Below are 24,354 nucleotides of genomic sequence, written 5' to 3'. Positions count from 1 at the left end.
TAAGACAGACATCGAACTAGAGTACTGGAGTAATGGGTTGAAAAGATTAGTGGAATATGATACTTGTTTTTTATATTGATTTATAAATAAAATAAGAGTGAAGTGATTTAGTGGGATGTAGGACTTATTTACAGTATTTTCAGAATTTTTACTATAAAAATAAAATTTATAGTAATACTAGTTACTACTTAATAAATAAAAATAATAACAATATGGAAAAAATTGAAAGTTAGAATTTGCATGGAGCAAGACAGACATCGAACTAGAGTACTGGAGTTATATAAATGGAAGAGATAAAGAAGTAAATATATGCAGTTGAAAATCGGCAATGGCAGCAGCAGAGTCATCGTGTTCACACTGGTGGCACGCCCCTTTCTACCTTGCCATGTGTTGCACCCTCGCTTTTATGGCCATCTCCACCGCTAGATACCCCTCCAGCAACCCCCTCCCCCCTCCCCACGCCCTCGCCCTCGCCCTCGCCCTCAACGCCTCCCTCGCCCTCCGCCTCCACGGCGGCTTCCATATCACCGCCACCCTCCTCCGAATCTCTCCGGAGCTCTTCCTCTCCTCTCCCCACACCACCCTCTTCGCCATCCAAGACTCCGCCATCTCCCTCCTCTCCCTCCCGCCCTCCACCATGCGCCACCTCCTCCGCTACCACGCCGTCCCCGCCACCCTCCCCATGTCCGTCCTCCTCAAGAAACCCCCCGGTTTCTGCCTCCAAACCCTCGCCGCCGACGACACCCTCGCCATCACCAACTCCACCAATTACACCTCCCTCACCATCAACCACGTCTTGGTCTCCCACCCTGACATGTTCCTCCACGGCCCCCTCGCCGTCCACGGCGTCTCCGCGCCCTTCGAAGCCGCGGCGGCGTGCCGCGCCTTATCCACCGCTCTCGCCGGGAAAGGGGCGGTGGAGTGGAAAGGGATAATTAGGGTTTTGAGCTCCAACGGATTTGTTTCATTCGCGATCGGATTGAAGGCGGTTGTGGATGGGATTCTTAGAGATTACGCGAATCTTTCCTCCGTCACCGTGCTTGCGGCGGGGGATTTTGAGTTTCTGTCCTCGCCGTCGCCGTTCTTGGATAGAGTCGTGAGACTTCACATTCTGCGACAGAGATATAGTTATGTGGAGTTGAGGGCGGTGGGGAATTCATCGCTCACAACATTGCTTCCTGCCTCTCATCTCCAGATTGCTAATATGTCTCCAAATTTGGCTGTTAATGGAGTCCAGATTACTAGGCCTGACGTCTTCTCCTCCAACAACTTCGTCCTTCATGGAATTTCAAGGAGTCTTTATTTGGACGATTTCTTTCACTAATTCGTTCCTTTTTTCATTTTTTAAAAATAATTTTTGCTCTTCTTTGTACATTGTGAAGACACAAATGTAGATACGGAGATTGCAGGTTTTGGCTTGTTATTCATTTCATTTTATTATTAAGGGTCAAATTAATTCTGTTGTCTTACAACTGGAACTGGTGCTCCATATCTTTTTTAGTTGAAGACAATAAACAAGTTAATTTATGGAGTACTAAATTAATATTGTTTCAATATCCGTACCAGATTCAGTGGTACAACACATTCTATCAAGAATACAAGATTATCAGCTGACCAAGTAAAACGTGAGGGTGAAGAAGATAAACAAAGATGTCTTTGGCCTGTCGGTTCAAGGAAACCGTATAATGTCAACCACTTGTTTATGCTAGCTTTTCAAATATTCCCTGTGATTTGATACTAGTATTAATCAAATTCCTAAAATTAAATACTTAATGAATTAATGTCACTGCATAGCTGAATTGACAAATGGATAGTTAAAGAAAGTCACACAAAACTTGCACAGAAAATGCCACTGGGAGTGGGAAGAGTCTAGATTAGTAGGCTATATACAATTAGGTCACGCCTGCAACAGAGTTGACCCCAACACATCAATTACTGTGTTTCTCAATCTATATTCCCATTTAGTAGCTTTAATCTCATCCAATTACAATGTCATGAACTAGATCACTATATTCCTTTGTGAGGTTGATATGATCCCAACTGAACCGCAACCTCCGGAAGAGCAGGACGAGGAACAGGCGATGACTGAACCGTAACCTCCGGAAGAGCAGGACGAGGAACAGGCGATGAGGAGTGAAGCGGATACGCGGGTAACGGAAGCTCGAGAAGAGGCGTCCATCGCGAAGTCTAAACCGACGAGGAATGTGAAAGCTCCTAGTAGATTCGGCAACTTCGTCACCAAATAGTTATTTCCATATTTATGTTTCTTTTATTTTAAGGAGTAGTCGAACCTTAGTTCTTTTTATTTTTGGAAGATTTTCTTTTTAATTTTTAATTGAATCGAGCGTAATTATAAGCTCCGTCGGGGTTTTATTGTTGGTTCTTTCCCGATGTTTAGGATTAGGTCGAACCAAACCTAGGGTCCGTAGATTATAAATAGGGCTATTTTGTTCATTATCTGATATGAATGAAAAATATCTTTTGCCCAATAACTCGTTGATATCTTGTGAAAACCCTGGGAACTTGACTGCCCGACGGGAACGCTCCCCGCGCACATTCAATCTTGGAAGCCGCCGACCCTGAAGCAGGGCGCCGGAGAGGACAGTTGACGCCGAGACGAGTGATCGGCGGTTGTTGAGGAGAGAAGACCTTAACATCTGGTGCTTTCACCTTGAATTCAATGCGACGCAATAAAAACTGCGGTAGGCCGGGGTGGGGGCCTTTCCGACGTGGTCAGCCGGTGTTTCGCCGTGAGGCTGGAGGATTCAATCACCCACCGTTCGAGGACTTAGAATTGGAGACAAGGCAGGGAGACGACGTGCAGCAGGGTGACCCTATTAATGCTAAACTGGACCGGCTGTTGGATCGTTTCGATAAATTGGACGTGTGGAGGGACGAGACGGATCGTAGGTTCGAGAATTTGGAGCCGGCCCTTACGTGCGAGATAGAACCTCCATCGAGGCATGGCGATTGGGAGGAGTATGAGGAGATGGATGTTCGGGGAAAACGAACATGGGACAGCGGGACTAAGTCTCGCCACCAGAACGCCGGTCGCCAGGAGGGTTACGGCAGGACGGCAGTGAATGGGACTCAATAGGGGTTTGATTCTGGCCGCGCCAGATTCAACGGTTTTAATCAATCGTTCGACCGCCCAGCTTCATGTTGGGATCCGCCTCAACGTTTTAATTCACGAGACGCATCGCTTGATAAGACCGAAAGGGTTAAGATGGCGGCACCACGATTTGATGGATCTGACGCGACAAATTGGGTGTCGAGGGTCCAATATTATTTTAACCATCTGATGATGCCAGACGCACAACGCTTACACTATGCGGTAATGTTGTTTGACCCTCCGGCATCGGAGTGGGTCTTTAATTATTGCGCGAATAATGAATTTGTCACGTGGCAGGAGTTTTTGGAGGACATCCGTCATCGCTTTGGATTAATTGCAAAATTGACGCAAACAGGTTCAGTGGTCGAGTATCACGATACGTTCGAGAAATATCTCAACCGAGTTCAGGGCATTCCGGAAAGACAGCTATTCACTCTGTTCGTGGCGGGATTAAAGCCGGATATGCAGGAACGGTTGCGCTTGCATCGGCCGTCGTCTCTAGCCGCGGCGATGGCTTTGACATTGGAACTGGCCGACTCCCACGGCGACCGCCAGCAGCATCAGCAGAATTCTCGTCGCCCGTGGCAAGCCCGAGAGACTCGCATTCAGGCAGGCCCGGTTTCGAGCCATCCGCCGACCCAGAACATCCTTGGCCAGACTCAACAGCCGGCTCAGGGACGTGTTGCGACCCCCTCGCGACAACCGCAGGTCCGGGTGTCCCAGGCAGAGAAGGCAGAGCGCGCGAAGATGGGTCTCTGCTACTATTGTCCGGATAAATGGGTCATTGGACACGTTTGCAAGCAGCGTTTACTTTGTTATGCCGACGATTCGGACGATGTGGATGACGGCGATTTGGAGAAGGATATGACGGAGGATTTGGCAGACATGGAGGTAGCACACGTACACGCTATGTATGGAGGCCGTCGCTCACGACCTCTGAAAGTGATAGGGTCAATACAGGATCGGGAAGTGTGTATTTTAATTGATACGGGGAGCGATCGAGAATCATAACGTATCCTGTAATAAAACGACGGTAGTACCCCGTCAAACCCAAGAAACCCCGAAGCTGCTTAACCGACTTTGGTGTAGGCCAGGCGGTCATGGAAGCAATTTTGCTCGGATCGGCCTTCATGAGACCCGCACTGATTAAATGGCCCAAGTATTCGACCGTGGACTTACAAAACGAGCATTTCGATGCGAGATTCGGTGAATAAACGTCGTCGAAACGTGGAGTTTTCGGTGGGGGATAAGGTGTTGCTCAAACTCCAGCCTTATCGTCAACATTCGATCGCCCGTCCGTTGTCGGCCAAGTTGGCGCGACGATATTATGGGCCATTTGACGTGATCGAACGAATCAGCCAGGTGGCTTACAGGCTGCAACTCCCGGAGGGGAGCGGAATCCATAACGTGTTCCACGTTAGCCTACTTCGACCGTTTGTTTCTGGTGACTCAGTGGAACTTCGGGGCGACTTACCGTCGGAATTTATCGGCGATCGACCTGTGGTGTATCCGGTTCGTGTGCTGGAGAGGAGAATGCTCTGGACTGGGGATCAGCCAAGGGAGCACGCGTTAGTTCGATGGTCGGATGGAACGGAGTCTCCGTCATGGGAGCCTTTGGAGGTGATTCAACGTAAGTTTCCAAATATCCTCCTTGAGGACAAGGATGTAGCTATGGAGGGGGGGTTGATACGATCCCAACTGAACCGCAACCTCCGGAAGAGCAGGACGAGGAACATGCGATGAGGAGTGAAGCGGATACGTGGGTAACGGAAGCTCGAGAAGAGGCGTCCATCGCGAAGTCTAAACCGACGAGGAATGTGAAAGCTCCGAGTAGATTTGACAACTTCGTCACCAAATAGTTATTTCCATATTTATGTTACTTTTATTTTAAGGAGTAGTCGAACCTTAGTTCTTTTTATTTTTGGAAGATTTTCTTTTTAATTTTTAATTGAGTCGAGCGTAATTATAAGCTCCGTCGGGTTTCCTTGTTGGTTCTTTCCCGATGTTTAGGATTAGGTCGAACCAAACCTAGGGTCCGTAGATTATAAATAGGGCTATTTTGTTCATTATCTGATATGAATGAAAAATATCTTTTGCCCAATAACTCGTTGATATCTTGTGAAAACCCTGGGAACTTGACTGCCCGACGGGAACGCTCCCCGCGCACAGTCAATCTTGGAAGCCGCCGACCCTGAAGCAGGGCGCCGGAGAGGACAGTTGACGCCGAGACGAGTGATCGGCTGTTGTTGAGGAGAGAAGACCTTAACAGAGGAATTCAAATAATAATAATTTTCCAAAGCAATACATAATGTGGAAAAACACAAAGTCAACTACTAATTATTTTATTAACAGTTCACGACGTGAAACCATTGTTTTCTTGAGCAACACTGGCACGCGTAGAGACGTTGCTTCTCATCCCTGCCTCTGACTTTCTTCATATATGTAGCTCTACATATATGGTTGCTTCTTTTGCTATAAGTAGCTCTACAAAACACATTTGCAATTCATCTTGCTTTAGTTAAGGATCTTCTTTCTTTTAAAAAAAATAATTCGGATATGAGAATCCAAACTAGTTCATTCTTGTTTCTCATATTCATGATTGTTTCAGCAGAGCTCCATGTTACCAGTTGCAGACACATCAACCATGCTGCAAATGAAGCAAGAGTGAGGGCAAACTTTTATTCCACTTTTCTTCGACACTTCTCCGTTGTTCCTCGGTACACAGCCGAGACCAACAAGCTACACGTGGTGTCGCGGAGGCTCGTCCCGTGTGGTCCGAACCCGCTTCACAACTGATCCAAGATAGCTCTCTGTCTTTTTCTATATCTGAATATTGAAGACATATATAGCCTAAATATGATACAGATTTTTTTCCCTTTCGTTATTTCATTCAATAGATTGGATACTGTTGCAGTAGAATTCTGAAATAAATACCGAGAGCTGTTTGTTGAATTCTTTGGATTGTGAAGAATCATTTATATTCTGATGATGTGTAATAGTTTATGAAATACATATACATGAATGTTACACCTTTCAAATTCTATGTGATGTAAATTAACAGGCATATTATATGCCACTATTTAATTCAAATGGTTTTTTCTTGTTTTCTTTACTTCAGTAACGTGAATATCGTGAAGAAATCAAGCTTCTACAAAGGGGTTCACGTCAAAATATGCTGTTCCTCATGTTGTCAAAAACAAATGATTAGCCGGAGAAAAAGAATTAAAGGGTTATGCTAAAGATCAATTTTTGTTTATTGTTTGAAAACACTGGAATAGCTTTGATATTGCGTTGAACACCCGCAAATTACAAGCCTATAATTTAACATATTGAGTAGTACATGAATAAGACAAGAATTTACTGGCGGCCTACTCTACTCAAAGTACTGTAAAATTTGAGCTTTTTCCTGTTAGGGTATCCACTATTGGGGCAGCGCGCCGTCCGCCCCCAATCCGTTGTCGCCGCGCCGCGCTATAGTGTAGGAAGCGTCCGCCCCGAGGCGGACGCATTTTTTGGGGCGGACGGCCATTCGGCGAGAAGGGGGCGAGGACGCGCTGGGCGTGCCTCGCCGCGCCTATAGTGCGCCGGTCATCGGCGCGCCGGCAGCGTCCGGCCATTTTTTTTATTATTATTATTTTCGAAAATTTTATTATAAATATCACTCATCCACCACCCATTTCACACTCTCTCCATTAATTCACTCTTTACTTTTTCACTCTCTAAAAATGCACTGTGGAGACGACGAATCACCCGGAACTGACGAATTGGGATATGACGGATATGGCGGCTATCATTCCCAGCTGTGGGGTTCGAGTCCAACTCCTCCTCCATCTCAGCCTTGGAGGTCGAGTCTCACGCCCCCTCCAGGCCACACGTGGTCTCACGCCCCCGCCGTGGCAACAGACCCAATTTCGAGGTCAGGCCTCTTTTCAGAGGAATTTGGTCGTTCGGCGTTTGGAGATTACAGACAACCTGGACGCGCTTAGCCATCCGTGGCCGAAGAGAAGGAGGAATCCGATTCCGCCACCGAGTAGACGGTGGCGGTGTTTTTGTTTGTATTTTTTAAAATGTTCGTTGTATAATTTTCCCGGTTCCATAATACAACGAATATTTGGTCTAAATATTTTTTTACATTTCAGTATTACCTCGGTTTCTAATTATTTACATTCCGATAATTTTAATTACAATTGATTTAAAATAAGCGAAAAATGAAATAAAATGAAAAGTGGCTAAAAAAATGGCGAGGCTATTAGAAGTGTCCGGCTTATAGCTGCAGACACTTTTATTTGTGGGCGCGGACAAATAAACTGGAGTTATGGATAAAAAAAGTGGCGGGACTATTGGAAGTGTCCGGCTTATAGCGTACATCCTTGTATATCACAAAAAAGCATCTTCCATTGGATCCCATCTCTCTCTCTCTAGTCTCTTTGGCGGGAGGGCGTGTGACATGTGGTGATGTTGGTTTCGGTCAGAGTGGATTCAAATAAAAAAGAACAAAAAAAAGGGGGGCAAATAAAAAAATGCTGGAAAGGAAGAGTAATTCGGTATTTTTGTAGAATTGATTGAATCCCTGGTGAAAGATCCAACTTGGTGTTTCTCTTGCAGTGCAAGCCCACAGAGTGGTCGTGAATGCGATTTGTCCGCTTTCGACCCTCCAATTAAACCACTCTGCTCACACTTCACACCTTTTTTTTTCTAGTAATTTCCCAGCTTTACCTTTCTTCAAAGATTACAACTCACGCTATCATATGAAATCATGTGAGAGAAGAAGAAGAAGAAGAAGAAGAGACTGTTTCCTATTCCCAGAAAAAAAAGTTCTCTTTTTTGGGGGGAGTCAGTGTTTGTCCCAGAGGAAGAAGTTGAAAATAGTGCAAAATTGTGAAATGGATGGTGAACGCCCGGAGTGGCTGCCGGTGGACTGGAAAGTTTGTGTGAGAGTTCGGAGCTCTGGAAGAAAAGATAGGGTAATTTAGTTACTAAGTACATTATTTCAATTTCATAACTTTTTTATTTCTAAAATGCGATTTTAGTGGCTGTTTACCTCGGTGTAAGACATGTCTGATGAGTTCATAGCTATTAGTTAGTACATGCAGTTTGATTTAGTGAAGTGGCAACTGGGAAGAGCAGCTCATCTGTCAACGTGATTATTTTGATTATTTTTTTGTTAGATAGTATGTTGAGAAGCACTTGTTTTGGTAATTAAAGTCTGATAAATCAAGATTCAGTCTTTTGCTGTATTACATTTGAGTATGAGATCTTGAGACTCGATCTTCTATTTGCAACAATCCATGACACCACTAAAAAAAGCCTCAATCTTTATTCCTTCTAACTATTTGTGGCGGAATACTGTTTTTTGAAACTGGTTTTGATTATTCTGTATACATGGCTAGTATTATGTGAGTCCATCAAATGACCACAGATTCAAGTCCAAGCCTGAGGTGTTTCGGTATCTTAAGAATGCTGAGAAAGATCTCAAACTCAGGCTGCGGAATAAGGTAGAAACTAGAAACCTTGTGTTCTTGTCCCAACAACGTGAATCCATATATACTTAGGAATAGTTTCCCACTCTTGCAATGTGTAGGTAGACATGAAAAAGAGTGTCAAAGAAAGATTATTACCTTCGGGATCGATCAAGGGTGGCAAGACCAGGAGAGACACGGTAAAGTCAGGTACAGCTTGTTTCTTGCATATAGTATCTGCTTATTATGACTCACATTTACATGTGATATTCCAAGTGATAATTCTGATAGTAAAGATTGTTTGTGGTGGCGCAGAAGGTGAATGCATTGATCCATCACATACAGATGCTTCTGCGCAAATAGAAAAAGAAAATGATTCTGTGGCAGAAGATGAGGAAAAGGCAGCATCCCTGAAGAAGAGAAAGAAAAACAGCAAATGGATGAATGAGCTGCCTCGCAGAAGTTCAAAACGGCTTGCTCGGGTCGAAGCAGATCCACCATTAGATGTTGAGACTATCGGCAAATCTGAGCTGTCAGGTAGTACAGAGATGAAGAAGCATGAAGAAGCTTCCACCAATTTGCCACTGGAAGATGTTTCATCTACTGAAGAGCATGAGTGTGATGAAAAGAAGCTCAAGTCTTCACTGAATGATTTAGTTATGGATCCATGCATCGAGTTTGCAATCAAAACTCTCACCGGTGCAATCCCGATAGAAGATGTGAACAAGATGAATGAGGTGTCCCCCATCCAAGCTTCAGCTTCCTCCTGCGCGCTTCCTTTCAGTGATATCTGGGCCGATCCTTGTTTTGAGTTCGCAGTGAAGATGCTTACCAATGAAATCCCAGTGGAGGATGGCTCCCATTTTCAGAATGCATTCCAGCAGCTTCTTAGCTCACATCAGGAACCACTACCAAATGACAATTCCAACCACTGTATTACAAAATGAAAATGTTTGTAGCAAGTTTCTAGGTTTAGATAGATCGTCTGTTTTGATGCCCTTGTCTAAAATTACTTGAAATATTTAGTCATTCTAGCGACTTTCTGCAGCAGCTGGCTAGAATTCCTGATTTTGTAAATCTATCTGGATAATCTGAATTATACTTCAGATTACATGGTCCAGACTCCAGAACGATTTTTTGAAGAATTTCAGTGTTCTTAAACATTACTATCACAAAGTCACATAATGATAATATAACTTGAAGTGAAATGCAGGTTTATAAAAAAAGAACAGCAGCCACTTTGCCATGAAAAAACTATAGAATTGATGTCGGTTCAATGCCAAACCCATGATATGCATATGACAATGTGTAATACTAGTATATAACTCTATTATAAGGTTGCTATAGCACTATCGATTCTAGACAACACTTGATCCAGCACGAATTCTCAATGTATCTGTTCTCTCGCTTCCATAGCATCTACTAGCCACTTTACACTTTCTTTGATCCCAAGCCTGCAGTCACACCCAGAAATTGTCGTGTCCATATTTGAACTGATTCCACTTCAGTTGCTCTCCTACTAAGTATAAGAAAAAGAATGTGTTTACCCATCAGTTGCTGAAACTGCTTGAAATGCATAAACTCTTTCGTTCAATTTTTTAGGTCCAGATATCGAGCAAGTTCATCAGCATGTACAACATCTTTGAGATCCTGCAGTTTACAATCTAATAAGTTACTAGAGATATTTCTTTTCAACATTTTTATTTACTTCATATCTTAAGAGGGCCCCTCAATATTTGTTTTGTGATAGTATAACATTCAGGATTACGCAGATGGTCTTGTGAGGTTATCCGTGACCATTATTTCATGACCTCAGTTGAAGAGTACTTAACAAGATCTAGAAGTATAAAACCATGAAATGAAGTAGTATTTGATAGTACTTTTTTTCATTGTCAAGAACATCCCTTCTAGCACAGGACTAGATGTTTACCTGCTTATTTGCTAATATCAGAAGTGGAGCTCCTTGCAAATCCTCATGCCGAAGAACCTTTTCTGCAAACCAAATTCAAATTTTAATGCCTTTTGAATACAATGTTACACATAATGAAGAAACGGGATGGACAAGCAGCATCAATTACATAAACTACAGCATGTGCCTCTTCATAATATTTTTCCCAAATGGAGCGAAGACCAGGCTGGTGAAACATGGTAAGTATCTAATCAGTCAAAATTTTCTCAAACAGAAAAGGAAACAAAAATCAAGCCCTTAAGAGGCCTGCTGAAAAGAAATAGTAGTCATTAGAAGTTATTTAATCCCCTTTCCGCTTAAAAGAATTGCGCCTGACCCATAATCAAAGTGAACGTGTGCTCAACTGGGTAGAAACTTCCTCCTTATTCTTAAGGAAGGACGGAGCTTATTTGAAGGGAATACCAACTACGCATGGGGAAAAGGGCACTCCCCTCTCAACACACTTGTTAAGAATTATTTATCAAACTTTGATAAGTTTGATGATGCAACGATTAGAATGATGCTGCCAGGGAAAAATGGAACTAACATAATTATATCGTTGATTAATGCAGAAAGCTAGAGTGCATTTCAAACCTGACCTCCCAGGTCCCAGAAAACGAGTTTTGTGTTTGACGCTTCAACACGACCAATATTGAGCCCCACCGTTGGAACAATTCGTTCAGGCGGAAGGCCTTCCAAGTTTGAATACTGCGACTTCACTTTCTCCAGTAATGTCTAAGAAACAGAAGTCATGAGGAACAAATAAATATAGCAAAACACAGAATGTTGTTTAGCGATTCACTGTTTTGCCAGCTTTGTCAATTCCAAGAATAAGAACATGAAGCTCCATCTTGGTGAACATCTTGGTGAACATGTACTCCAGAGTCCATAAAATAATGAAAACATCACTCAGACTGTTCCGGTTCTCCAGTTATATCTTCTACGAAGTTTATGAAAATAACTAGGAAGCTAATATCTTGCAACAGTAACAGACTGCAACAAAAAGAATAAAAAAAAGTCCCTGCAATTAAATGGATAGATGTTGAGCATGTAGGGTGAAACTTATTATATGATCCAAAAAATAGGCAACATTGCAAACAAAGATAAAAAATGTAATAAAGGTAAGGTAACAACAACTATACCACACCCCAACCAAATAAAAACAACTTATTCTTATGGATGACTATAAAGCTCGACCAAATGCATCAGATAGTCTGATTTTTACATTGCCATGACTACAGTCTGAATTGCCAGGTCACCTCTTAGCTAAAAAGAGTACGCCACAAACATGTTGCATTCCATATAGCTTGCATTGGCTTTGGTCCCCGATAATTCTTCATCAAATGCACAAGTAAATGTTGATAGTAATGATAGGCTCTTAAGGAGACGCAGAGTGAAATGCCGAGTCAGAAAACACTCCGAGAATGAGTCTCCACTGAAAGAGCTTAAAATTCAATTCATAAACCCAATATTTAATTTCAAACCCCATTACTGCTTTAGTTCAGTGATCACCAGTGAAAAACTGTAAGAAACCCAAATTTCATCTGATAACTCGAACATAAAGAAAGGAAAGTAACAGCACACCGCCAGCATATTGATCAATTAGATTCAACTGAAATAATCCTAAAACACACTGAAACGATCCAGCATTCAAAGACATTATACAGGTCTAGAAAAAACAAATGAACGGTCGAATAATCGGGGATAAAGAAACAAGTGGCAATGCAACAGAAATCAAAACACACAAATCCGTATAATTTGAAAAAGAAATGCGTTAGGTGATAGGAATTCGTACCTTCGGTTGTTAATTGTTAAAGAATGAAGGAATGGAAGTAGCTCCCAAATGTGTCGGTAGTTTAAGCGTAGAAAAATGGTTTGAATGAGGCGAGGCGAGGCGAGGCGAGGCGAGATTTGTGTATCAATATTTGTGATGGCAGCCCAATCGATTGCATTGTTTGTTCAATCGTTCCGAAAAATAAACTATACGTTCAGAAGAAGAAAAAACAGGAAATTATAAAGAAAATTATTGTAATTAAGTAGGATTAATTTATACATTATCCTAAATTTTCATTCACTTTATTTTTTACTACTACAAGAATAACAGTGTCAAGATTACCGCTAAAATCCAATCAATTTTTTATGGCTTGTTTGATACATGTTCTTTATAATTATTTTTTAGTAATAATTATCATGGTCCATCGACATGTCTATTAACTATTCTCTGTGCTAATTTGTAGGCATCGAATTTAAGGTTGCTCATACCCAAAAGAGTTCTTTATAATTTTATCGATTATGTTACGTGGAAAATTTAACATATAACTCAATAGTTTTAATTAAGTCGTCATGAGAAATTTTCATCAGAACAAAGCAAAAAAACAACCACAATAATAAGGAAAAAAATAACCACAGTAATAACTCCAACAATTTTTAATATTCTTAGAGTGTCCACAATGGTGGCTCTTGAAGGCCACCAAATGTGGCCCGGCCACTATTCGTGGCTCTTATGTGGCCCTCCGCAATGGTAAACGTCAAAATTATAACAAAAATAACAAGGGCCACCAAATGTGGTCCTCTAAAAATAAAATTTAATTTATTTTCTTTTTTTAATAATGTTATTTTTTAATTTAACTATATTAAATTTTAGTAGACTAATAATTTGGGAAACAAACATAATTTAATAAAGTTACGAATTATAGATAAATTTGCGTCGTACTTTTGATAGGGGAAAATTCTACAACGAAATTTTTTAAAAAACACAACATAAAAAGAAAAAAACGCCACCGCTTCCTACTCGGTGGCGTCATCGGAATCCGGCACATCTTCTTCACCTCCTCCACCGCCGCCAACATCGGCCCCACTGCCGCTTGCTTCGCCCGTCGCCGACCCAGCGGAGAAGCCCAACTTCGACCTCAACCTAAGAATGAGGTCGTAGTACATCATCTTGGTGATAGGGTCCGTCGACTTCTCGTACAAGCACAAGTTATCCTGGAGTTGCTTCATCATCTGCACCTCCAGTGTTTGAGTCAACGCCTCGGTCGGTGGTGAATGGCGCGGTGTCGCCGCGCTCGCCCGAGAGACTTGGGAAGTGGATCTAGCTTCCCGGATGGCGGCTTGTTGGCCCTGCGGGCGCTGGCACCTCGACATTGTCAAGGGGGGCTCATCCCTCACATTGTCATTCAGGTTGAATGCACGTGAGTCGGTACCACTGCTGTAGGTGCCGCCAGGCCCGATTTTTGTCCGCTTCCCAGTAGGACCGGTCTCATCATCGCAGATCGCCTTGAATTGAGGGGGAGTCTCGGAGAAGCATGTATTCATTCCAGTAAGTGAACTTGGGCCAACTTTCAGTATTAAACAACTGATACGATAACGCCCGTACGTCGGCTTCGCTGCGGCCGCTTTCGCCATTCTGGAGCTGTTTCTCGTAAATGTTCCTGAACCTCTTCACAGCTCTACTGATCCGGCCGAACTTCTTCCGGATCTGGCCTTCATCACGTCCGGCAATGCCTTCTGGTTTGAAGCCGTTGTACACCGTCAGGACGCGCCTCCAGAAGCAATTGTCGGTCTGATCCGTGCCGATGACCGGATTCGTCGTGACCGCCTCCCAAGCCCGCGCAACAGCGAGGGATTCGCCGTCGTTGTACTTCTCGCCCCGCCGATCACCACCGCCTCGGCCACCGCCGGTTTCCGGCTCTCCGTCTCCGCCTCGCCCGCCGCCGGTGGGCCCATGCTCTCTGCCACCTCGCCTCCCACCGCCACCGCCACCGCCGCCGCCGCCTCGCCTCCCACCGCAGCCTTTTCCCCCACCACCGCCGGTTCGGCGGCCCCCGGTGGGGGCCTCCATCTCCACACTACCGGATGTCGGGGTCTCTGGTGTACCCATCAACTGTTCCCATGTGTATCTATCAGATTCAGACAGAGGAGACATGGAGTATTGGAATTGGGAGGATTGGAAGTGCTGGGACGAGTTGTTGATCGCGTCCATATTCGGGCGGTAGTCACCAAACCCCGATGGTTGGCGAACCAAGTTCCTCTGCTGGGATGGCTGGACCCGGAATTGGGGCGATTGCGGACTCCACGTCTGATTGGGGAAGTTGTCGTATCCCGAGTCTCCATACCCCGGGGAATTACCATTTCCACCTTGCATTTTTTGTAGTGTTTGGAAGTGTAAATGAAGGGATTGGAAGTGTAGAAAGAAGTGAAAAAATGGAAATGAGAGTGTATATTTATAAAAAAAAATCGAAATAATAAAAAAAATTATAATCGACGGCTCAGCCGCGAAACGCGGCTCGATGCAATGGAGGGCCGCGACTCACACGGCTCAGCCGCGTGAAGGCTACGGCCGCGGCCCGCCCTCGGCTCTCGGCCCTGCACCCCAGCTCTCGGCTCTCTGCAATGGGGGGCCACGCACCGAGCCGCAGGCCGCGGCTCCCCCATTGTGGACACTCTTATGAAACAACTACACGTTTTTTGAAGGGAAATTTACCCGAATCTTATCGAATGGGTTTAGAATGGAATATGGATAGTCCGATTCATTCAACCCGGCCGACATATGACTTTTCTATCGGCGTATTAAGGGGTATATTTGTCATTGTGTAGGCAGGAAATAAATTCCCGTTTCCTGAATCCGAACTGCAAAACGAAGAGGGAAGACTCATAATTTTGCTTCCATTTCGCAGCGCAGCATAGCATAGCATATTGGAAGGAACCCAAAAGGTCATCAAATGTATGAAAGTCTTATTTTCTTTCTCAATTGATTTCTGTTTCAGCATCTGTAGATTTACACTGTCAAAATGATTGGTTTTGACCTCGTTCTTACGGTAGAGCGTCGTTTTTAGGCATGGAGGTCTTGAATGATTTTAATTTCTAAGTTATCCCTTTTTTAGTAACTATTAGAAATGGGACACTCAAGGGGTCATAAGGGGGAGAGTTATCCACACTTATATAGATTAGATTGGATCTTAGGGGTCATAAGGGGGAGGGTTATCCACACTTATATAGATTAGATTGGATCTTCACCAAGTCGATGTGGGACAGAATTTAGAGAATTTAACACGCCCCTCACGTGTGGGCCGGAAAGGACATCGGTCTTCCATCACGTGGGTAGGCAATGCAAGAGAAACCATCATCGATGTGGGCCGGAAAGGACATCGGTCTTCCACTCGTGAGGTAGATAAGAGATAAAGAGAAAACCATCATCGACTTGGGCCCGCTCTGATACCATATTAGAAATGGGCCACTCACCCCTTAAAAGGCCTCATAAGGGGGAGGGTTATCCACACTTATATAGATTAGATTGGATCTTCACCAAGTCGATGTGAGACAGAATTTAGAGAATTTAACAGTAACAGTTTATTTAACATGGAATATGAAATGTAAGAGTTGGGCATTGATTTTTTGTTCTAGTTTGTTTTTGTTCCGTTTTTATTTCGTTTGGGGAAATTTTAATCATAACACTCAGAGTTTCGTCCGAGAATAGTTGGCCGAAAATGATCTCATGGAATGTTGATAGTATGCCTAAATTGTTAATCTCTACATCTCTTTGTATGAATATGTACTATCAGAAGGTGCTTCATGAGCTATATGTTCTGTTTTTGCTTCATGAGATAAGTTGCTACTAAGTGTTAAGTTGTTTCTGTTCCGTTATCTGAGTTATCAGTGAGCTGCAGAGTATGATTTGGGACTATTTATCAAGTTGACAATCAAGAATATAGTTCCCTTAGCAAATTGCTATTGTATCGTATCTTATTTGTTCTGATTGTTTGCTTGTCATAATACTCTATTGCATCATGTATATTGGTTTTGGATTTTGTGACTGACTTTTGTTGTTTTGAAGTAAAATGGTTTTTCTTTTCAATTTTGACCTGTCATGATACACGGAACTTTTTTTAAGGGGTGAAATGAGATATCCAGATTGTAAATAATGAGATGTGATTGCTCTAGTGATTTGTTAAATTGTACTTGCTAACATGTTGTATGTATATAGCAGTACTGTGGTAGTTATTATCCTTCTTGTGACTGTGTCATGACCCCTTTAGCTACATGAATGTAGGTTATTGAATATTAAAAATGTTTGGTATCATCCATTTGTGCTAAATGCTGGCCATTTTGTTTCTGGTTCTAGGTCACGAGTGAAATGGAATGAAGATAATTTAGCTGAAATTGAGGCAAACAAACCTGTCAGGCAGAAAATAACTGAACCAAGACACCGTACCATCCCATGATTGACGATGAAGATGATGGTGGTATGTATATACAGTTTCAGTTGTAATTATTAAAGTATATAGGTCCCAAGACTAAATTGGAAATACATGGATAATTTCTTAGTTGCAACTTTACAAATGTTAAAATTGAAGGCAGTATTGCATATGCTGTTAATCCGCTGAATGAAATTCTTGTATTGTGTCAGATTTGCAATGTAAATAACTAAAGATTCCTGAACCACATAGCTCAAGTGGTTTGTATATGGTGTATGTTGGCTTATAACTGGTTCCTACAATCCTACTGTTGCAGATTCATCATCTCCTTCGAGAAGAGGAGGTTTCGGGGATCATTTTGAAGATGCATTGAATATACTAGCGACATCATCTTCATTTAATGATGTAGGCTCCTCTAGTAAAACTGGCTCACATCACTCAGGCTGGACATCATCTGATGATGATGCAGATGCAATGGATCAAGATGAAGAAGGTCTGTCTTTTGCCTTTATTTCTAGTTCAACTATGCACTCATGTTTCCTAGATGGTATAGCATGTATCATCACTTAATCGTGTGTTCTTTAAACCAGATTAGGTTTTAGGGATTCGAACATTTAGGTGGCATAGACTTCGATTGCTTTTAGAATTGTAATAGTAGTAGTTGTTAAAAATGGTTATAAATGTTCTGACTCTGTTGAAACTTAGAAAAGTATTGCTAAACAGTCCTTTGTTGATTTTCATGCCTCCTTTTAGCAGCCTTCGGTGTTTCATTGTATTATTGCAATATCTGATGCTTTACTTTCCTTTTCTTTTGTTTTGTTTTTACACTAGATGACTAATTCAAAAACTACTTTGGCCTATCAGATTCTGATTCGGAGAGGCACAGGAGCTTTAAGGAGCATCGGAAAGATCACTATGACGAGTTTCTCAAAATTAAAGAGCTGCGTCGAATGGATCCCAACTGGAAGAAGCATCTGACGATGAAACCTCAATAACTGCTGGTGTCAAAGACATTGATATTCAGGAATCTTCTCGACCTGCAAATGGATCTTAATATCTGCTTTTGATACTTGCTGGTACTTTGAAACTGATACATTCTGTTTAGCAACTTGTAACATGGCCACTTCATTCAGCGTTTAGTTTTCCAAGCAAAATCTTTTAACCTGTACTGGAATGAAATGTTGGCTGATACTTTGTGTGTAATCTTAATCTGTTCGTTAAGCTCAATGTTTGATCTACAGCAACAAAGATTGTGTTATTGATGTAGCGTTAAAAATATGAAATTGAATATCTGAATATGTCCTATTCTTCTATTTTTCTATTTTTATTGTGGGTGGGGGTGATGAGGGAAATCTGCTGAACAACCTCTATTCGAATGCCTCTAATCTTTAAAGCATGCCGAATCTATTATCATTGCCATTACAAATGAGTGTTGTTGTTTATGTTTCTTCAGTGGTTTTAGAAATTTTTTCAACTCAAAAAGTGGTGAATGAAAATGATATTTTGTACTTCTAAAACTGAAAATTCACTTTTACTTAGCTCGATTCGACTACGTAATCATGGAAGGAAAACCATTTTTTTTCCATAACAAATTTTTGATGTGCCCTAGTTTCTTCAAATAAAGAAATGAGCAAAATGAAATTTAAAGCGATTATGATGACAATTGACAACTTTGTCCAGAGAGTAAACTTTACGCATCATCTAGAATAGAGAACAAATTAAAAAAAAAAAAAACTGAACCATAGTCATAATAGATGTAGGAAAAGCCCAGGGGTTGAAATTAAGGCAAATTGTGTGATCTTCAAGTTTGACTTCTTCATATCAGAATCCATCAAACTGAGAGGTGCGTGAACTCCATGAAGCTTACAACAGAGATATTCTCAACAAGCAATCTCATTGTGCACGCAGCCTTTGCAATATCCCTCACGCTCATCCTCTCCCTTCTCAAGATCCCTGCTTTATTTCTTCATGGCCTCCACACTTACATTCACCCAGACGATTGTCAATCCCAACGCCACCACATCTAGCGGAATCCGAGCGGCAATCAGGAGGCCAGGCGCCGCCGACTCCGAACACCCCAAGCCCAGAAAGAAATCCAAGGACAAACTTCGAGTTCGACGAGAATAAAGCTCAGATCTTTAGACTCAAACTCACTGAAGGTCACCTCCAATCCAGAATTTATTTTGGCGATTTTTACACAGCTTTTAATTTCTCCGTTATTGGGTTTCTGTCTCTCTCGCTTCATACATTCTTAAGGGTTGATACCGATTCTGGATTGGTGAAAAGTGGGACAATAATACCTCTTTTGTTAGGGCTCGTGGGCGTTTCAAGATTGTTTATCTTGATCATTAGGGTCGGATTTCAGAGGTCCGCATCGAAGAGGTCTGAGGAGGCAATTGAGCTTCGTGTGTGGGGTTTTTGGGGTTTCTGTTGGGGTTGATTATTGCTTTTGGGGTTCTTCCTGATTGGATTCTTGATTTTAGCTTTAAATCATTGGATGGTTTAGGTAAATTTTTTCTTGCTGTTTCCATGGGATCTACTGTGGGTTATCTCTACATTCCTGCTTTGAGATATGCACGGGCTTTTTGGCTCGGGACCGATCAAATCCGCTCTAATTTGTCGATAATTTTCGTGCGGATGGTTGTCAAGAACACTTCTTTATGCTAGTTACATAGTGACTGTCTTCACTTCATTGCTTTGGATTAGCCCTTTTGCTGACCTCCTCATTAATGGTGGCGCGAATAGATCACAAATGGCTACTAATAGGAGAGAGGTCATTGAAATAGCTGGCCGTCTTGGTATGCCAAGATCGAGTTTTGACAATGTGAGGAGCTGGTGTTTGTTTGGTTCAGGAATGCTGCAGGTTTTTAACCTTGAGGCCTAACATACAGTTGTTCCTAAACGAAGCTGTGCTGTGCTGGTACCAAAGACTGCACGCCAGCAAAGTCCGGACTTGGAATATAGCAGGGCGAAGGTCTTTCTTCACAACCACTACCTATGCCTAGCAGTTGTGCAATTCTTTGTGCCTGCCATGATGATACTTCTTCTGTTTGGCTTGTCTCAACTCGATGATGGATTCCTTAAAGGTACCCCGGGGGTTCATAACTTTAAACTTACTCAGCTTGGGTGAAAGAAGTTGCGTTCTTCATGGCTTGGTGGATTATCTTTGTTTGGAGTGTGCTTAGTTCAGCCATCCTTGCCTTGTATCGCCATGGAACTTTATATGTTTCCTGATTTTACAGCTCTTGGGATGCCACATATTTTGATCATCCAACAGTCTGAACTGATTAGCAGTGTGATTCACCTTTTATGTTTCACCTGGGAACATGACAAGTTTTGCCATTTTTGCAGAGTTTTTATTGTCTTTGCCGTTCCTGGTTTAAACGCTTGCCTATACTTCAATTGGAAAACTTGCTGTTACTCACTTTGAAGTTTTTACCTGTACATGCACCCATCATGGTAGACTAGAGAGTTGATCTTGAAATCTAATCATTCAGTTTCATTAGAGATAAAATGAGGTTCATTTATGTTTTGTTTATCTTTGGTAACTAACTCTTAAGTATAGTAGTTGTCTATAACAGTTTTCATTTTGTAACAATCTCATGCCATAACTGCATGTTACTTATTAGGCATGATTTAGAATTTTGGCATTCATAGATTTCTTTTAAAAGTTCCTATCATGAATATATTGTTTTATATTTGCATATTCTCCAAGTCTCCCTCTTTCTGGTGTGATTCAGTTAATTCATTCCCCTTCCACTTTAAAGTAGGAGTCGCGCTTTATCCGTGTATCTACTTGTTAAATCTTGTATACGAAGGAAGTTTAATTACAAAGGTAAAAATAATAATTGGCATAAATTTACATAAATTATGAAAGACTAAAAATCAATTTTGGTCCTAAACATGTGATTAAAATACGAATTTGGTCCAAAACATTCACTTTTTGAAAATTGATCCATAACAAATGAAAATGTCACCGAAATAGTTCATTTAATAAAACTAACGGTTAACGCCAATTTTACAGTAGTTTTTTGACGGAACCATGATCACTCCGACAAGGATTTCATTTGTTATGGACTTGTTTTTCAAAATGTGAATGTTTTGAACCAAATTTGTATTTTGATCATATGTTTATAACCAAAATTGACCTTGACACGAGAGCAAATTTTAAAACTAGTTTAGGAGAAAACATAATAAAGATCAACGCCACTAAAGCAATCTACAGTAGCTGTTTTAATTATCGAGTATTTAGGGAAGATAGCAATCAGTGAATCGTTAAGTATCGTGGTTCTTACATAAATTCCAATCACTAATAATTCAGCCACACTGATACATATTCAATCCTATTCTGTCCTAACAAATTTCTTTACAGACCTATCAAACTGTCTACCAACCAGAAATACAAGTGTAAGAAACCAAAAACTAAGGCCTACAATCTCAATCCCAGAATCAAAATCCACTATATTTACCATTTCAAAGCATTCATGCGTTGATCTCTGCATTGCATTGATTCTCCCTACTGCAGCTTCTTCTACCCCAGAACATATTCGAACATGTCGTTCTCTCTGATCTCACCCCCTCCAGTTTTTCCCGTTCCCTTGGTTCAGGCTGTGGATGATGAGGAGGAGGAGACTCTTCTGGAGGTTCTCTTTCTCTGGAATCAAACTCAGGGCAAGGGCCTTCGTTGCACGTACACAACGGGATAGTCACCGAGGGAAACAGACTACAAGTGACCGGACAGAACATATCTGAAGAGACAGAGGCAACACGATTCTTCCTCTTGTCAGGTGAGCCAAGCAGCCTCTGATGTGGTGTCCTGCTCGCGTTCTCTTGGATGAAGCATGCAGGGGGTGCATAAGCCGAGGGATAAGGGCAGTTTTATGTCTTTAGATGAAGAGAACCGGGTATTTTGACAAAATATAGAATGGCGTGCCGGCAGAAGGGGCAAGGAATGGAACCAGGAGGTGTTGAAGATTCCGAAGGAATGTTACTGGTTGAGCAAAGGTAGAGAGCACATCTTACACACAGTTGATGTGCACATCCTGAAAACAAATAACATAAAAACCACAAGTATATCAGAGAAATATATCAAAATTTTGGAATCTTCGGTCTCACATGTGTAACTCACACAACATATTAATCAAATATTTCACAGTAAATGGCAACATATAGTCAAGTTTCAAATCTTCTACAAGCAAAAGGATCAATCCAAATTCCAAAATGACGACTCACTTAATAAAAAAATGCATAACAGGTGCATATCATTCAGGAGAAAATATCCAGGTAAGGAGACAGCTAACCTTCAGCAGCCACGCTACAAGCTCTCTCGAGGCAAACAGCACAGATATCTGTATCATCTGACCCAGTAGCTGAGGACTGCAATCCATAGTCTCTGCAGCAAATGCCACGCTACTCGGTATAAAGAAAAATTGATAAGCAGAAAAGGAATTCAGCTGCTAAATGAATAATTATTTACCTAGCTATATTTAGGACACTCAGAAGTGGAAGTGATAAATAATCAGAATGTGGAAAAGTTGGGAGTGGCAAATCAGAATTAGGCGCCAGCAGTGGCTCAAGCCAATGACGCCCCCACATCCTTGCGACATCAATAGGCAGCCATCTGAAACAGTGTATACACTGTTACTTGTAGCAAGGAAAACTTAAATGACCAGTGTGCAAAAGAGCACATACACAGGTAAATTACCCGTTGCAGTTTAGCGACAAACGACTAGCGCCTTTAGCAAGAAGGATCTGCAAAAGTATAAAGTGTAAATGTAACATATTATGTGCAAGCAGTAAATACCAAGAAACTATGGCATATAATTACTAGCATATATTCAAAAATTAATTGGGGGGGTGAACTATCATCACCTGGCAGCACTTTATATGTCCTCCACATGCAGCATAGTGCAAAGGAGTGCTCCCAAGCCCCTATAAAATAGAGATAGAAATTGATTGTAAGTGACAAACTAGAAAAATTTATGGAAGTGCGTTATATGTGGCCATGGAATATACCTATCAAATCAATCGATGTACCATAATGAAATGTCACAGCTGATACACTGCCATTGAAGGTCAAGTAGGAGCTGAACACAGTCAAAATATCCATTCAACGCAGCCATATGAAGAGCCAGTAATGCCACCATCTGCAGCCTTGTTTACAAACTTAGAGAGAGCACTGCCATGTAGGAAGGAAAATATTCGATAAGAACAGGTTTAGGCTTTATAGCTCATTTCAAGCTTGGAGTTGGGGAAGAAGCATTTTCTCAGTTTCAGATCCTGATCAAACTAGAGTTACATGTGGGAGTGCATGAACCATGGTAATAGACAAATCTTTAACGAACAAAGCAGCATAACCTACCACTTGCTTCAGTTTCCGTTTCCATTTTGACAAGTGATGGCCAAGATAAAAGTCATAGTGGAGGATGAAAAACATAAAACCTCATTATGTAACTGGTTTTACTATTAGAACCACCACCTTCCGTCGCTAACTGTTTGGGTATTCTGAGGCTCGAACAGAGCACTTGGAACAAAATCACTGAGCACCAATCGCATGCATCGCACGTGTCCATTGACAGTTGCAAAATGGAGAGCAGTCCTTCCACTAAGATAATCTGCTCTAGTAACCTGAAGTATCCCAGAACAGGACATCATAGATAAGTATGGACACATCATTGAACTCTCTAGAACATCAACTAAATCTTGAAGATTGTAGGACAAGTAAACCATAAATTTGAAATACTCACATTGCATCTAAAGAGAAGAAGAGTTTGAACAACTTCCCAATGTCCATATCGACATGCTTGCATCAGAGCTGTCTGCACAAGGAAAAATATATGGTATTTAATGACAACAATTTAACATAGATCCAGCAGCATTCATTCATCGATCAAACATCCTAATTACAGTATCTACATGTAGTGGAGTATTTAACAAGTTAAATTCACACCACAGTTGATTTAAAATCATTTATTGAATAGAGAAAATAGAGGGAAAGAACAATTTAACTTTACGAACGTAATAATCTTTCCCAAAACTTGTGCACTTTGGAAAGTAGTATTGAGCAAAATAGAGAAATATCTCCACCTGTCCACAATAATTCCTTGAATTGACATCAGCCCCGTTCTCTAGCAACAATGCCACAATCTGAGAATCGAATCATCCTCAAATCAAGATCAAACGAACCCAACAGAAAGGAATAATTGAAGGGGGGAATTGAAGTAAAACCTCATTGTGGCCCTTGGCGGCAGCGAAATGAAGAGGAGAGTTCAAGCCACCGAAAGTAGAGTACTTTGCAAGGTGCGGATTGCAATCCAAAAGCATCTTCGCCTCAACAAAATCCCCATCTCTCGCTGCGGACACCAATCTTTCTCCTGAAGCTGAGCAGCAAAACGAATTCCCCATTCCTGGTTTGTTCTTCGACAAAGATTGAGGAACCAGTTATTTGATTGACTTATTTTCTCTCTCTAAATCTTTGTAAATCGATGTCGTGTACGTGGTGTGGTTTTGTCTGGTGTTGGAGAGGAGAGTGGGGGAAGGAAGAGTTTATAATTGAACAAACATGATTACATAAATTAGGTCAACTGTCATTATACCATTCTCCATTTTTTCCTCTTAAAGCAACAAAACTACTCTTAAAAT

At 41.7% G+C, this 24,354-nt stretch overlaps 3 protein-coding genes and 3 pseudogenes across 3 annotated transcripts; 4 read left to right on the top strand and 2 right to left on the bottom strand.

The window, feature by feature from the left end:
* The first annotated feature begins 46 nt into the window (after positions 1-46).
* Positions 47-1,434, top strand: LOC121792003 (fasciclin-like arabinogalactan protein 21). Its single transcript, XM_042189796.1, has one exon. The coding sequence runs from the start codon at positions 329-331 to the stop codon at positions 1,322-1,324; it is 996 nt and encodes a 331-aa protein (XP_042045730.1). The 5' UTR covers positions 47-328; the 3' UTR covers positions 1,325-1,434.
* Positions 1,435-1,949: 515 nt separating this feature from the next.
* Positions 1,950-5,055, top strand: LOC121792006. The gene is made up of 2 exons (XM_042189799.1): positions 1,950-3,334; positions 3,410-5,055. The coding sequence occupies exons 1-2, from the start codon at positions 3,227-3,229 to the stop codon at positions 4,121-4,123; spliced, it is 822 nt and encodes a 273-aa protein (XP_042045733.1). The 5' UTR covers positions 1,950-3,226; the 3' UTR covers positions 4,124-5,055.
* Positions 5,056-7,555: 2,500 nt separating this feature from the next.
* Positions 7,556-9,732, top strand: LOC121792005. Its single transcript, XM_042189798.1, has 4 exons — positions 7,556-8,076; positions 8,503-8,607; positions 8,694-8,781; positions 8,887-9,732. The coding sequence occupies exons 1-4, from the start codon at positions 7,861-7,863 to the stop codon at positions 9,516-9,518; spliced, it is 1,041 nt and encodes a 346-aa protein (XP_042045732.1). The 5' UTR covers positions 7,556-7,860; the 3' UTR covers positions 9,519-9,732.
* A 130-nt stretch (positions 9,733-9,862) lies between these two features.
* LOC121792011 lies at positions 9,863-13,663 on the bottom strand (annotated as a pseudogene).
* A 1,465-nt stretch (positions 13,664-15,128) lies between these two features.
* On the top strand, positions 15,129-18,016 carry LOC121792007 (annotated as a pseudogene).
* A 2,944-nt stretch (positions 18,017-20,960) lies between these two features.
* On the bottom strand, positions 20,961-24,117 carry LOC121792001 (annotated as a pseudogene).
* Between the last annotated feature and the right edge of the window lie 237 nt (positions 24,118-24,354).

Source organism: Salvia splendens, unplaced genomic scaffold, assembly GCF_004379255.2.
Source record: "Salvia splendens isolate huo1 unplaced genomic scaffold, SspV2 ctg993, whole genome shotgun sequence".
NCBI lineage: Eukaryota > Viridiplantae > Streptophyta > Magnoliopsida > Lamiales > Lamiaceae > Salvia > Salvia splendens.
This window is presented reverse-complemented; position numbering and strand designations above follow the sequence as displayed.